Source organism: Engraulis encrasicolus, chromosome 13 (genome assembly GCF_034702125.1).
Source record: "Engraulis encrasicolus isolate BLACKSEA-1 chromosome 13, IST_EnEncr_1.0, whole genome shotgun sequence".
Lineage (NCBI taxonomy): Eukaryota > Metazoa > Chordata > Actinopteri > Clupeiformes > Engraulidae > Engraulis > Engraulis encrasicolus.
In genome coordinates, this window is record NC_085869.1 from 23,355,653 (window position 1) to 23,370,702 (window position 15,050).

The 15,050-nt window shown below is 46.4% G+C and overlaps 1 protein-coding gene across 1 annotated transcript; it reads right to left on the reverse strand.

Annotated features, from left to right (window-relative positions):
* Window positions 1–692: 692 nt before the first annotated feature.
* Window positions 693–2,152, reverse strand: LOC134461622 (protein Fer3). Its single transcript, XM_063214512.1, has 2 exons — window positions 1,567–2,152; window positions 693–730 (listed from the first exon to the last, which is right to left on the reverse strand). The coding sequence occupies exons 1-2, from the start codon at window positions 2,150–2,152 to the stop codon at window positions 693–695; spliced, it is 624 nt and encodes a 207-aa protein (XP_063070582.1).
* Between the last annotated feature and the right edge of the window lie 12,898 nt (window positions 2,153–15,050).

Consider the following 15,050-nt stretch of genomic DNA (forward strand, 5'->3'; position numbering starts at 1 on the left):
CACAGCACAGCACATGGCACAGACAAGTGGCACGCAGAGCAAACGGGGCCAAGTCTCTCTGTCGTTCCCTCTCACTCGCTCTCACCCGCTCTTGCTCTCGCTCTCTTCCGTGACAAACAAAATTTGAATATAAAAAGCGTGTGTGGAGAGAGAGAGAGAGAGAGAGAGTGTGTCGAGTGTCGAAGAGCAACCAGGGTGGGGTGAGGTGGGGTGGCGTGCAGAGCTGGTGAGAAGTCGGCAGATGTCAGTCAATCATGATGCCATGCTGTCGCTGAGAAGGGGGGGGGGGCATGGATGGTGCTTCATGTGGGCACACATTTAGTGTAAAGTGTATGTGTGTGTGAGAGAGTAAGGGTGGTGGTGGGTAGGCAATAGGCATGGCTGAGGTAGATGAAGAAGAGGTGGGGGTTGGGGACAGCACAGCACAGCACAGCAGGGGATGAGGAAGAGTATTTATACCCACCCCAAAGCAAACGGACAAACTCTCTCTCTCTCTCTCTCTCTCTCTCTCTCTCTCTCTCTCTCTCTCTCTCTCTCATAAACACACACACACACACACACACACACACACACACACACACACACACACACACACACACACACACACACACACACACGAGCGAGTGGGTGGGTGAGTGAGCGTCTGTATGTATGCACAGACAGCCATGCAGCCTCAGGGGGCCCGTGTGGCGTTAATCCCACTTGATCCAGGAGAGGCGCGCTGTTAGATCTGCCATGAGAGGGGGAGACAAAGGCAGGGCAAACATTGGGCTTTAGCTACATTTTAATGATCGTTTAACAAGTCTTAGGGCCCCCGGGACCTGACAAAAGGGACACATTCAGCTATTAAAGCTCTTCCACTAGGCTAAGAGGAGAGAGAGGGGGGCACACGGAGAATTGGTTAACTAAAAAAAGTACATAGAGCCCCCCCCTCCTTTGAGATGCGATAAGAATGCTTTGCGTGGCCGAGAGTGAAAGGGGGGCCTGTAAGCACAAGAGCTAAAGGGTCGGGCAGCTGGAAATAGAGCACACAACAAACCCTAATCACTGACAGACTGTTTAATGCTCTGCTTACACCTCTAGATTGAGTGGGGGGTGAAACAAAACCCTATTCACCTCATTAAGGGGGCAGCAAGATTGTTTTAAGTATTAGCCTCGTCCTCCTCGGACGGGCCCAAATGAGAAAGCTAATGCATAATTTAGGCACAGTGTTTTATGGGACTGTGTGAATGCTGGTATATGGTAACATGTGTTTTCCACTGAAGCAATTAAAATGTGTGATGCCTCATCATTACAGGACCATTTCATTTAGAAAAGTTTACGACCTTTTCTAATTATGAGTTTATTTATGCATTTTAAATTTGCATAGGCCTACTAATAAATGGATAGGATAGGATATAAACGTTTTGCCATCATGACTGTTTGCTTTTTTATTGTTTATGCATTTTGCTTGCTTTTTTTAATTGTTTATGCATTTTGTTATTATTGTTTTTTATTGTCAATGTTTATTCAAATGTAAAGCTCACTTGAAATATATTGGTTATATTAAATAATTCATTGACTTACCACTTGTATTCCAGATTGCATTGGTCTGATTCTTGTAGCCATTCTTCATGCATTCGTCCACATACGACTTTGGGTCACAACCGGATACGAGGATTTCCCTCAGAAGTGCGATGTAAGCGATGGCGAGCCGGAGGGTGTCGATTTTGGACAGGCGCTTCTCGTAGGGGAAGGTCGGGACGTGACATCGGAGCTCCTCAAACCCCGAGTTGATGCTCAGCATCCTCTTCCTCTCCCGAATGTTGGCCGCATGTCTCTGCACCTTGTACGGGTGGTGAGGGTGAGGTGGGAGCCGCCGCTGTCTCCGCTTGCAGCTCTCCAGAGGCTCGTCCAGCAAGGAGCTGTCCACTTCAGCACCGGCCTCCGGCGGTGGGGACTGGGAGTCTAGATCGGTAAAGGTCAGCTGAGCATCGGGGAACACTGACTGGCATCCGAACGAGGACCAAGGGGAGAGCTGTCCCGCCACTGTGCCACAGTCGAAAAGCAAACTGTCCAACTGGGTCTGGAACTGGAAGTTTGGGTCCATCTGGCCCCAGAAGGCGAAATCTGTGGCGGCATCTTGTTCGAAATCAAAAAACATGTCCTCCATGTTTAAGAGGGCCGTGAGTTGAACGAATCTGTTGACAGTTTTGGACAGACTGCAGTGATGCCAAGTCGGGACTGTCTCAACAGATCTCTGTAAACTGAGGCATTTGTCACTACCAGATGATTTTATAGGCTACCTGAAAGCCGTGGGCCAGTAGGACAGCGGTGTTGGGGACACGAGGGGATTAAATAGTTGCAAGTCTTGTCGTGTCGCCGCGGGGGTGCTTGTACCCATTCAAGACTGAAAAGGACCTCATTAGGGCACGTGCCCCTCCAAATGGATTGTTCACTGCCATTTAAAAAGAGAGCCGTGATACAATGGACCAAGTTTATCTCCTGATTAAGGGCAACGGGAAAACACACGTAGCCAATTATAAGTCGATTTGAATAGCGTATAGGCTACTACATCGCAAGTAGGCCTATGCTAATATTTACAAAGAAAACGTCGCGTTTGGCATTTGCTGACTGAAAGGATGTGTCCAGTGCAGGCCTGCTTTCCACGGACACTTTGTCAATCAAGTTGCCCGATATTAGCCTATAAGTCTACTCCAACCACAGTGCCAAATGAGTCCGGGTAGGCCTACTACCCTACAGGTTGTTGCCTACACAACGCAGCGGCTATAATGTGATCAACACCAGCAAAGCTTTGTCTGAGGAAAAAAACAAATTTGAAAAAATGTGGTAGCCTAATAGGGGCCTGCATTATAGCCTATTGCAACAAAAACAAAAAGCCTCTGTTTTGGATCAGCTGATTATTTTCAGGCTATTTCTTTCATTTTCTAACAGGGCCTACAAATGCGCTGCTGCAGCTGCTGATATTTCATAGCACATTGCAAGAAGTTTAAAGGAATTCTTTGCAGTGAAAATCAAAAATGTCTGAAATGTTTTTGAAGAGTGCCCCAAGCCTGGCCCCTACCCCAATTATGAAATGAAAAGTTAGTACAAGTGACTTTCTCAGGGATCAAGTGGCAATAATAACCTGCAATTAATGAACAGACTGTTCTGGTATTTTGTTAACCCCCTCAGCGCACGGTGTCCCCTTACCCCAAGCTCTAAATCGAAAACGGAAAAGATTGATTAATGCTTGTTTTCTATTAAGCCCGGCGTGGCATATTTACACGAGCGCGGGACATGGTATATTTGGTGGAGTGGAGGTAAGAGGCGCGACGCGGAAATGTTCAGTAATTAGGCGGTCTAAACACATTGGTGAAAACAGTCCACAGACCCCCCAAGCCTTCAACCGAGCCGTTCTTGGGTAAATACACACACCAACATAGTTTTGCCCGATAATTTCAAGATTATGTTTCTTGAGGTGTTATTTCATAACACAGGCATGCCTTTCACCCTCAGCCCAATCCTACAAAGAGTTAAGGGCATGCGCTATTTTGTTTGAACTCTTTCATTGACGGTGGATGGGTAATGCCACCTTATTCTAAAATATTTGTCATAGTCTTATTAATCATTATAGGCCTAACCATCAAATATAGGCTATCGTGAATTATTCGTTAATGTTATTAGCTTGTTTGTGCTTGTGCAAAGGAGGACAGCCAAGAACGAATCGGTTCCTGAGCTGAAGAGAGGGCCTGGCGAGAACTGTCAGATCCTTCTGCGGACCAGACACCCCTCGGTCACGCACAGCTGACGCGTCCGTTCAGACAAATGGGGAGTGCTGTCAAATGCAGATCCCCAACCCGTCACCGACTCCTTCATATTCAGATGAGTCGTGCTCTTCAAATCCAAACACTTGCTCAGGTGCGTGTTGTTGCAAATGAGAGTATCTGCGTGTGACCAGTTTCAAGATTGCGCACGTGTAGGCCTAGTATTGATTTGGATACAGTCACAGTGCATCATAGAATTCCCTGGAACGCTCGCCTCGGCACGAGCTGCGCAACGGCGCAGTAAAGGCTCTTGGAACCAACGTGTGATCACATCTGCACGCAATTACGCTCTGGTTTTGAAGTCGCCTCGACTTGGGAGTTATTTTCATGGTAACAAAAAACCCGAAAGAAAATAAAGAATTAAAATCATATCATTTGTCTTACACCTGCTCTTTGAAGATGTCAATGAAAAAGGATCAATGCGGGGTGCGATCATTTTACCGCGTGCAATGTGGAAAAGACATAACTTTATTATCTGCCTGGAACAGAGATCGACTAATTCTCCCAAAAGTCCAGTTCCAGGGTATCATTTCTCAATTGTCATTCCTGAATTATTATTTTTATGTGCGATATGACGGAAACTATTAGGGATAAAGCAGGCCTTACATGGAAAACTTCTATTGCCATTTTTCTGAGCATGAAAATATGTTTTACTAGGATTTGGTGCTTAAGATAAATACCCTTGTTTTATCATTTCTGCAGTCATCACCGGCTACAATCATCTCTAGCATTACCGGTGTTTGTGAGCAGGGTTTTTTTCCATGACAAATGAGTTCACCTTGTGAGTCTGATGTGGGATTGTTTTCACCAGTGTGACAGCTCTATAAAGAACTATTCAGCCACAGGTTTCCAGGTTTAGTCATTGTTTACCACATTGGAAAACGGTCCTTCCTTAGAACTGGATGTTTGGATCCCGAAACACTTCATTGCAAATGCATCTAACTAGCCGCCCGTCGCCTAGATACTTCACAACAATCCCCAGAGGAACAAAAGTTCAGGATACAGTGTTGCCTCACATCCTAAGCAAACAGTCACACACTTAAAGAAGTAAGTTACCATGCGTTAAAGTACTAGAACTTAAGTCTCCGAGTGCTTTGTGTCACCAATGTACGAGGACGTCACTGGGGTGTGAATTGAAAGATGAGGTGGCAGTGGACTTGAGAGGGATACAGTCACATAACGCAGTCTGGTTTGTCCCTTGCCATATCTCTCTCTCTCTCTCTCTCTCTCTCTCTCTCTCTCTCTCTCTCTCTCTCTCTCTCTCTCTCTCTCTCTCTCTCTCTCTCAGGTATGGGCCCTAAGGGACACATCACGTCCACAGCAGCAGCAGTCCAGCTCCGGCCTCGCTCTCCTCATCTCATTAGAGCGAGGGGACACTTTCCACCATTACCAACCCTCCACCCCTCCTCCTCCTCCTCTCCTCCTCCAACCTCCCTCTCCTTTCGCCTCCTCCACTCTCCTCCACCCCACCGTTCCCAAACCCATTATGCTCCTTGTCTGGAAAAGGCATCATGCACATAAAATCTGCTAGCATAAACATTCCTCCAAGGGGGACTTACAGGCCCCAGCCCCGGAGCAACAGCAAGGGAAGGGAAGGGAGAGGGATGGGGAAGGAAGGTCTCCTGTCTCCTCCGCCACTGCCTTGAGCGGCCAGCCGAGCCGGCCGGCCCTCCGGCAACATTCTCTGGAGTATCCCAAACTTTCCCATGCCTCATAAGATGTGTCCCCTATCTCTCTCTCTCTTTCATTCTCTCCTTCATTCTCTCTCTCTCTCACACACGCTCTCTTTGTCTCGCTTTCAGTACTTCTCTCTATCAAACACACACACACACACACACACACACACACACACACACACACACACACACACACACACACACACACACACACACACACACACACACATTCTCTCTCTCTCTCTCTCTCTCTCTCTCTCTCTCTCTCTCAAACCCCTCGAAAGACTCTAAAAGGAAGAGAGTGGGGGTGGGGTGTTAATTGTTCCACCAGATCCCCATCGCTTGCAACTGAGCCATTGTTGAGATGTGCGGTTCAAGGGGTCAAAGCTCTGTGGCACTCGAGTGTCTTGAGTGAAGCGAGAGACCGTGGAGAGAGAGAGCGAGAGAGAGAAGGGGGAGGCGAGACAGAGGTGTTTCACCCCGCGACGAGGAGGTTAGGAGATCATGCGACGCAGAGAAGGCTGTTGACAGGCCAGATGTGAGCAAGAGTGAGTGAGCTAGCTAGGGTCCTTTATAACCGAGGCCCTCATCACACACTATGTACTTGTGTCCTATGAAGTCTACAGGTGCAGCCAGAGCTGCACTCCAGAGCTGGACACAACGGCTCAAGGTCTACGGAGGTCAGGTTGAGAAGAAAGCAGAGGGAGCACGTTAGGACTAATGATGTATCCTTGTTTGTGTTGCGATTGTGAGCGAGGAAATGGTGGTTTTGTCACTTTCAGTACTCAGCTGAAAAGGGAGGAAACTCATAGGGTGAAAGGGGGGGAGGTGGCTATTTGAACAGGCTATGGGTCTCTCTCACAGCAGATCTGCTATGGGCAGGGGTGGGGTATCTTTTTTTATTCAGAGGGCCACTTCAAATTCCTCAGAGGGCCGCAAAAGTCCTCCAAGGGCAGTACTATGAACATAAACCAGGATTTCCCCCTGCACTTTAGGCCTATATTGAAGGCAGCCACCTTTAAAACAGACCTTACCTTCTCCAGGTCCCCTGAATATAACTGAATTGTATTGAAAATGCAATTTCTAAGATTCTTTTACAAAATACTAGTGGTGGGCCGTTATCGGCGTTAACGTGCTGCGATAATGTGAGACTCTTGTCGCGCGATAAAGAAAATATCGCACGTTAATCTATTCTCAAAATATAGGTTTGGAATTTGGGTATGCACGTCACCATAGCGTTTAAGTGACAGACGCTTTCAGACTGCGCTCCAGTCGTTTCTCCTCTCCACCTGCTGCTTCAGCAGACCTACTAAATGTGAAGTAAATTTGCATGCTGAAAACATTAATCCCTCTGCCGTGGTAGGTGTTGTTTGAGTGCTTTTTCATAAGTGGTAGACTAAAGAGACGTTATTGCATAAGGTGAACATAGAGAGACATTATTGTGTGTGAGTCTACAGCCCGACATAGCCTACATTTCCTCACGCATTGCATGGAACACATAGCCTAAACAACTTCCAGAAATCTTGCCTGTGCCATAATTGCAAAACATTCCGTGTGATATGCATTTTGGAGATTGTCAAACTGAAACTATCAATATCTACTCTCACTGAATGTTTGTGTTGCAAACATTTGCGACTCAGTGAGATATTCTCATGTCAAACGGTAATAATCCTCGCGGTTGTCGCGCTTGATTTTTTTTTGCCAACTGAATTCATTTCGAGTTGTAACTGGCGTTCTGACTCTGAAAACAATTGTCAGGTTTAGGCCAAATCGTCGCCTGCCAGTGCTGCAGGTTCTAGATAGCGAGTAGCCTGCCTCTGCTGAGGGCTGCTGTGACTAGTGACTACTGCGCGCAGAGCTCCTCCCTCTCTTAAAGGAGCCGCTGCTCTTTTTACCAGTGAGTGGCAGATTCTCTCTCTCTCTCTCTCTCTCTCTCTCTCTCTCTCTCTCTCTCTCTCTCTCTCTCTCTCTCTCTCTCTCTCTCTCTCTCTCCATTAGAAATGCTGAATTGTTGAGGTAATTTTGTTTAAATAGCCTAAATGTTTGATAGATTTATCTGTATTTGCCTCTACAATGTATAGCGCTGTTGATTTTGACATTTCCGCATCTTATAACTGTAAATGCTTCCTAATATATTGGACACACTTTACACATATTGCAGTGATTTTTTTCATCACCAAGTATCAACATAACCATTTTTTGAAGATGAGATGCATTTTGGAAAAAAAAGATGAGCTCTGTTCTAATGCGCTATCTGTCTTAAGAAACCCCAAGGTTTTTTCCGGCATTATTTTGCTAGCGTGCCTATTCTGAATGAGCCATTTTGATATAGATTAATCTAGATTAATCTAGATTAATTTCATAATTACAGTGAGATTAATCTAGATTAAAAAAATTAATCTATGCCCACCCCTACAAAATACACATATGTCAATTTTGATGTTATGCAGCTTCACATGAAATATATGTCGAAACTTGGAACTCTCCACAGCTTTTTTGTGTTTACTAAAAACCTAATAAAAAGTGAATCACAAAAAATGAAATATATGTCGGGGGCCAGATAAAACGGCCCCAAGGCCCTCAAGACATAGGTTCCCCACCCCTCTGCTATGGGCTATGAACACATCAGTCAACAGCTGATGGCGCGGCATTGGACTGTTATTACCAGAAAAAGCAAACAAAAAAAAGCACTGATGTCTTTCACACTGGCAAAGAGGCGCACTCTCGGATTTGCCTACGCATTAAAAACAAATTAATCCTCTCCTCTGACACACAATGTTCTCATTAAAATGAGTCAAAACAAAGGCCCGTGACAGTATAAAAAGCATGGATGGTTTTTATAGACAGATGACATGCTTGGAATGGCATAATTTGCAACACTATCCTTTTTTTCCCTAAAAAAATACAATATGTCCGTGTTGTATGTGTGTTGGGGGGTAGGATGAATGGCAGACACCAGCCTTTGTACATCAGGTTTAAGAATAGCCTGGTTAATTTCAAGCACATAGCCTACCCTGGACGTTAACATCAAACACATGGGCCCAAATGGAAGCGGTGAATCCCTGTCTGCTTGCTTGTGGATGACGAGGCCATCCCATTCCATCCCATCCCATCCTCCACTCCGCAGTGAGAAGGGCCGTTGGAGCAGCAGGGGTGGTGAGTCACAGTGCGTACCAGGAACAGTCATCCTCTCTGGGGCAGACTCACAGGAGCCTCCGCCTGGAGTGGAGCTCAGCGCAGCGCAGCGCCGTGGAGCTCCGACTATTACCCCTCATCTATGTCAGGTCAGGTGGAGCGGCCAAGAACAAGCCGACATAAACCGCTGTGCTCAACTAGACGTGTCGCAAAACAGGACCAAGGAGCCCTGAAACTGAGCCCCCTTGCTTGCGTTTAAAAGCAGAGCGGACGTCGTTTGCCCGTTGCGTGCAAGGCAAGCCCCCCCCCGGCTCTTAACTCAAATTTACGGCTTTAAGATTTCGCTTCCCCCATTTCCAAAGGGTCACGGCGGGGGCAGATTATGATTTCTTGGACTCTCTGACAAACATGTATTTATGCCATTTCAAATGGTCAATGAAAAGCCATATATATATATTTAGACTATCTCAACGGTCAGTGCAGTGCAGTATTTATTGCATATGGACTAAAGCAAGTTTGCTTCCCAGAAAAGTTTTTTTGGGTTATGCCAGTAGTATAGAGTAAACATTTGATCTGTCAATTTCCTTCAGGCTGCAGGAACGAAATGGAATAGTCAGACCTGTATAAAAGATAAAAGAGAAAAAAACTACAAGGAAGGTCAGACTCTTAAATGTATAGAGGCTCTCTTCAAAAGACAGGCCATCTGAAAGAGTAATAAGCTCATCTATCCTATTCTTCGTGGCCCTGGCAAGTCCATCCACTGTCCATTTAAAAGTGAATACCATTGTTTTTTAAAACACCACACCAGACAGCCTTTTACTGTATATTGTTAGTTGACACACATTTATTGGACATTGTCAGAGTCGTTTTAAAGACAAGAATAATTAAACGTGGAAACAACAGCACCGAGTGCAGAGCAATTTAGATTCAGCAATGATTGAAATTGGCTAGTTAACTATGCTTAACATGATGAAAAACAACACAAAGCATGTTTTTTAGTTTCTAAAATCATGCTTTTCATAGACGACATGATTTTTTCCTTTAGTGCGACACAAGATTTTTAATCCGGCTCAAACCATGCAGATGTGTCCTCTTGCAAGCCTTCCCGAGCTGTCAGCGACAATGTCACCCAGCCACCCATGCATATATTAAAGAAGAAAAGCCAAGCCGCGCATCTCTCAGAAGTCTTTAATAAAAAGCAATAAATTAATTCAACCTCTCAAAGAGAGAAGCCGCACAATCCCTTGTAACCAAAGGGCTGGAAGCATCTGAAAGCAATTTTGGCATCCTGCTTTCCATGAAGACGACAATTTGCCGGGCTGCCATGCCAGGTCTGAGCGGAGGGTCCCCAGCGGCTGGTATGGCATGTGGCCCTGTGCCAACGTGTTTAGCTGACCCATCTCCACCTCACAGTGTTGACTGCACTGCACACATCCTCACACATCTGCAAACACACAGCACCACCAGTCTTGTTTTCTGGAGACAGGTTTCTGACATTTCTTTTTTTTTTCTTCTCCCCACTCCATCCACTCAATGCTTCATTCTCTCTGCATCCCCATTCTCGCAGAAAACTATGATCTCCCCCCCCTCCCCTCCCACCAAAAAGACCATCCTACTGTTCACAAACCACTGGAAAGCACACAAAGACACGCAAGACCCTGCCATCAAGCCGGTGCCCCAACATGCATTCAGTTCCAGACGTGCACGTAACAGTCCCCTGGTGGATGTCAGCGTGAGTGGTGTGCAGAGCGAGCCAAACCCCCAAAATACCTTGTTAAAGGCAAAGCAATCTCAACGGGGCAGGAAGGAAAGCAGCTCTCTGAGAGAGAGAGAGAGTCGCCTCTGATGGCAAGAAAAGAACAAAGAGACAACCCCCCCACCCCCATGAAGAAAACAGAATGAGCATAATTGCTAAACGCAATAACCTTTGAGGCTTTAGAATGAGGGGAAAAAAAAGGTCAGAGTCATTGTGGCATCGTTTCTATTTTACACGGTGAGGGAAAACAGTAAAAAAAAAAATGTAGGCCTAAAAGGTCGGCTCTGATGCGCCACCACAATGAGCCTGTCTGGTGTGTTTGGTGAATGTGGAAAAAAACCCAGAACTGACTGGCTGCAGGCAGCTTGTGCAATAGGGAGACGCATGATCAAAGTAAACAGAGGGACATTGGGGCTTTAGACAAATATGAAGAGATCGCAATGAAAGGCGATCTCCCTGAAGTGTGCTCTATTAGTGGCCGCTGTGTTAGAGCGCGAGCCCCATCTGTACTGTAGCGCCTGACCGACCGGCAGCGTTTCGCATGTCACAGAACGATGTTGTTTTCCCTCCTCTTGCATGCTCGACAAATTGAATTGTTTCATTTTGTGCCGCTGAGAGAACAGCAACCCCGTGCTGAAGTGAAGGTGTTGTTGGTTTTCCCCTCCTCTTCGTCCGTTTTATGTACTGCCAGAGTATTAGACTCTAATCCTTTTAGTTGCTCCAGAACAATGTTAGTTGGAAAGGAAACACACTGTATGAACAAGAGAGAGAGAGAGGGGGGGGGGTGAGGGGGAGGGGGAGGGTGTTCCAAAACAAAAGATTATAAGAAACAGATCACCAAACATAAACACTAATCAGAGGAGCATAGAGAGGCAGGAAGTGAAGATGAAAGTGCAGCAGTGTGCGTCCGTGAACTGAGATCAGTGGAATCGTCCCGCTCGCTTCATGATGCGTTGGGAGCGGCCAGGGGATCTGGAGACAGACAGCAGACACTCCAAGGCCCCCATCCGTCCCCCCGCCCGCCGCCCCCCGCCCGCCGCCCCCGCCCGCCGCCCCCCGCCCGCCGCCCCCCGCCCGCCTGCCTTGGCCTGCAGCATGCCTGTGGAAGCACGTTCCTAGCCCCCACCTCTCACCCCAACCCAACTACCTTCTCCACTCCTCCCCACACAACCAACCAACCTCCCCCAAATTTTTGGCTCGGAGATCATTTTGGAATCACGAAAGGGTAAACCATCCCTCTCCTGTGCGCCTCGAGGGCACAGGTCAAGCTGAAAAAGGCTCCATTCTCTCTCTCTCTCTCTCTCTCCTCTATTCCCCTCTCTTTCTTCCTCTCCATCCTCACTCTTCCTCTCTCTCTCCCTCTCTATTCTCCTCTCTTCCTTCCTCTTCATCTCTTCCTGTCTTCCTCTCTCTTCATCTCTCTCTCTCTCTCTCTCTCTCTCTCTCTCTCTCTCTCTCTCTCTCTCTCTCTCTCTCTCTCTCTCTCTCTCTCTCTCTCTCTCTCTCTCTCTCCCAAGGTCTCAGGATCTTTGTAAGATTGTGGGTGGATCTCATGACAGAGCGCCTGGGAAGGTTTTGAAGGGCTGTCAGTTCTGCCAAAGAGCCCGAGTTTGAGAGTTGAAGTTTCTGTGAGTGAGCACCCAAATAATGGCCCCTTCTCATCTGACCTGCTCTGCATGCCGCTCCACATAAAGGCTGCATCATAAACTTAACGCATGCTTACGCACACTCTCTATCCCTGCCTCACACTCTCTGTCTGCCTGACTGTCTGTCTGTCTGTCTGTCTGTCTGTCTGTCTGTCTGTCTGTCTGTCTGTCTCTCTCTCTCTCTCTCTCTCTCGCTCTCTCTCTCTCTCTTTGTGTCTTCTTTTGTATTTGTGTATATGCTACATGACACCTTAATTTCCCTCAGGATCAATAAATGATACTCTACTGTACTCTCTCTCTCTCTCTCTCTCTCTCTCTCTCTCTCTCTCTCTCTCTCTCTCTCTCTCTCTCTCTCCATCCATCAGCTGCTGTGCTCTGATGATGAGTCATTCCACTGTCTCACATTTGTTTCCACTGCACGAGAGTCACCGGCTGTGTGTGAGAGTGTGGCCGGTGTGGAATGTGTGTGTGTGAGTGTTGTGTGTGTGTGGGTAACTCTGACATCGGGCTCGTTCGGCAGTAACGCTGACATGAGGGTCTGAAGTCATTTGGGCTGTAACACACTACACTACGAGCAAAGGGGTGAGAACAACCCCTTCCAAAAACAGGATGTGTTAAAAAACCAACCGCAGCTACAAAGAATGTGTCCAAATAAGCGCCCCGGCTATGATTTCAAGCTCTACTTCATCTGGAATGACAGTCTGTCTGTCTGGTCAAAAAGGAAAAAAAAATCTTCTCAGATACTTGTTGCGAGCATCCGCTTTTGAAACTCAAGCGTTTCTGTTTCGAAACAGCCACTACCAAGTTGAGTGGAAAAGCATAAAATGATGGTACAAAATTTAAATCCCATTTAACCATCCTGTAAAGATGTATTGGGCATCCCCCACTGCTTTGGGGGAGTACGGTGGAGTATATTTCGAATAAAATATTACTATATGCTCTGGCAGGTGGCTGGGGATGGACACAGGTATATACAAGGATATACGTCGTCCCCATTGACACGGCTGCGTGCGACCCCTATTTCCCAGTCCGCCTGACTTTTCCTGTGTGTTGTTGCAGGAAGTGAGTGAGTGAGTGAGTGAGCGTCCCATCCATCCCGTCCGCTGGGAGCCAGGGAGGACTTGGCAGGCCCCGCCGGCGGTGTGTGTGTGTGTGTGTGTGTGGATCATGCAAAGGCTTGGCGAGGGCCATCTCTTTCGGGGGCAATGAAAAATAATTTCCTCCTGAAAAAAAAGAAAAAAGCAGCGTGAGGAGGGGAGAGAGACGTCTCTTGGCCTGGGCCCGAGGAACATGAGCCATGCAGGAGGAATGCAACGGATGATTGTGTGACCGTCAGGCTTAAATGTCAAAGACAGACAGGCAGGATGAATACTGAATATGCATGCCACGGACGTGTTTACCCAACCTTGATTACCATACCAAGGAATTTCATTCTTTCTTTTTTCATTTTCCTTTGAAAAAAAAATCTTTTTTTTCTTTTTGCAAGTCCATTCAATGCACGGCCTCACTGGCCCTCGAGGAACAGACAGGAAACATATTTGGAGGAAGAACAAAAAAAATGGAATGAGCTGTTATTTAAGGCAACTATATCCAAGCCTGGCTAGCTGTCCACTACCAGGTGATGTGCTTTTATATTTCCCTCTCTCTCTCTCTCTCTCTCTCTCTCTCTCTCTCTCTCTCTCTCTCTCTCTCTGTCTCTCTCTCTCTCTCTCTCTAAAGGGGTTGTGGACAGTACATTATGCTCACTGCTAACTCTGATCCAATTGTAGAAGTACACAAAACATAAATATGATTTTTTTTTTTTTTATTACCAAAATGCAGCCACGTGTCTCCCACAATAGTCAAAGGACAGCCAATACACCTATTAAACATACAGTAAAAGTGAATACTGTTACTAACCAAATTAGGAAACTATGTTACCTGTTAGCTATTAACTTGTGGATTTCTCGTTTTTATGCTATGTCCCTTTTGTCCGCTATCCCATTTCTGTACGTCTGCGGTCCCCCTAGGGGTCCTTACCTCCAGTTTGGGAACCATTGCCGTACAGTATGTCTTCATATTGAACCCTGACACTTTTGAGTGACTTGATTGGCTAACTATTGATGTTAACTGGGAATGCCATTAAATTACCCTTTTATGACAGGACGGCCAAACTTGCTCATACAGTTCTTTGGCCATGCTTGTCTACGTGTATAAATTTGGACAAATCTGACAAGTCCCTATAGATGGAAAAACTCACCACTTGTCAATGAATTGGCTATATAAACACTTAGGTCGACACATTCCTTGCCTCTGAAATGACATGTGGGGACTTTTCTTTGCTGTTTTCACCTCTAAGGGGGTACTGCAGAACTAATTAACATGATTGTATATTTGATATGAAAAACACTTAATTATTAACTTCATGTCGTCAATTTTAATTATCTTGAATGTCTGGAACTGTAAATCTTACGTACTATCTTAATTCATTTGTCTTCACTGAAAATGAATGGTAACTTAATGGAACTGTGTATTTTTAAGCCTCCGTATGACATAAAACCCAGCCAGTCTAGAGGAGGCACTAGCTGATGCGGTTGATTGCAGAAGGTGGTGGTGGTGGTGGTGGCAGTAGGGAGGTGTGGCTGTCTTCCCCACCTGCAGTTGTCATTTGGACCCTTTTGCGCTTCCCATATAGACGGTGTTGGGGGCTAACTGGGTGGGTGGGTGACTGGGAGTCCTTCAGGCTTCTCTACCCCTGTCTGGCCCCCCTTATCCCCCCTAACCGTGTGCCCTCATCTCCTCCACAAGTCACGACTGGTGTTATTCTAACCTCCGTGACCCCTCCTGGAAATATGTCAGTCGGCAGTAATAGACCTGGAGGAGAAATTTAGTGACTTTGACAGATCAGATCTGAGCTGCGCTTTTTGGGAGCCACAGAAGAAAGTTGGCCCCGAGTTAAATCAGCTGGACCTTTTAACATTGGAAAAGTACCAGCGTGGAAAGATTGCAAAGGTTTCGTTCGGTTCGTGCCATCATTTTTTAAAAGGGATTG

Bases quoted from the DNA above. Each gene is read 5' to 3' on its own strand.
- LOC134461622 (XM_063214512.1), bottom strand. From the start codon at position 2,152: ATGGAGGACATGTTTTTTGATTTCGAACAAGATGCCGCCACAGATTTC. The intron at 731-1,566 runs GTAAGTCAATGA...CTCTCATGGCAG, and splicing joins TGCAATCTGGAATACAAGTG to ATCTAACAGCGCGCCTCTCC.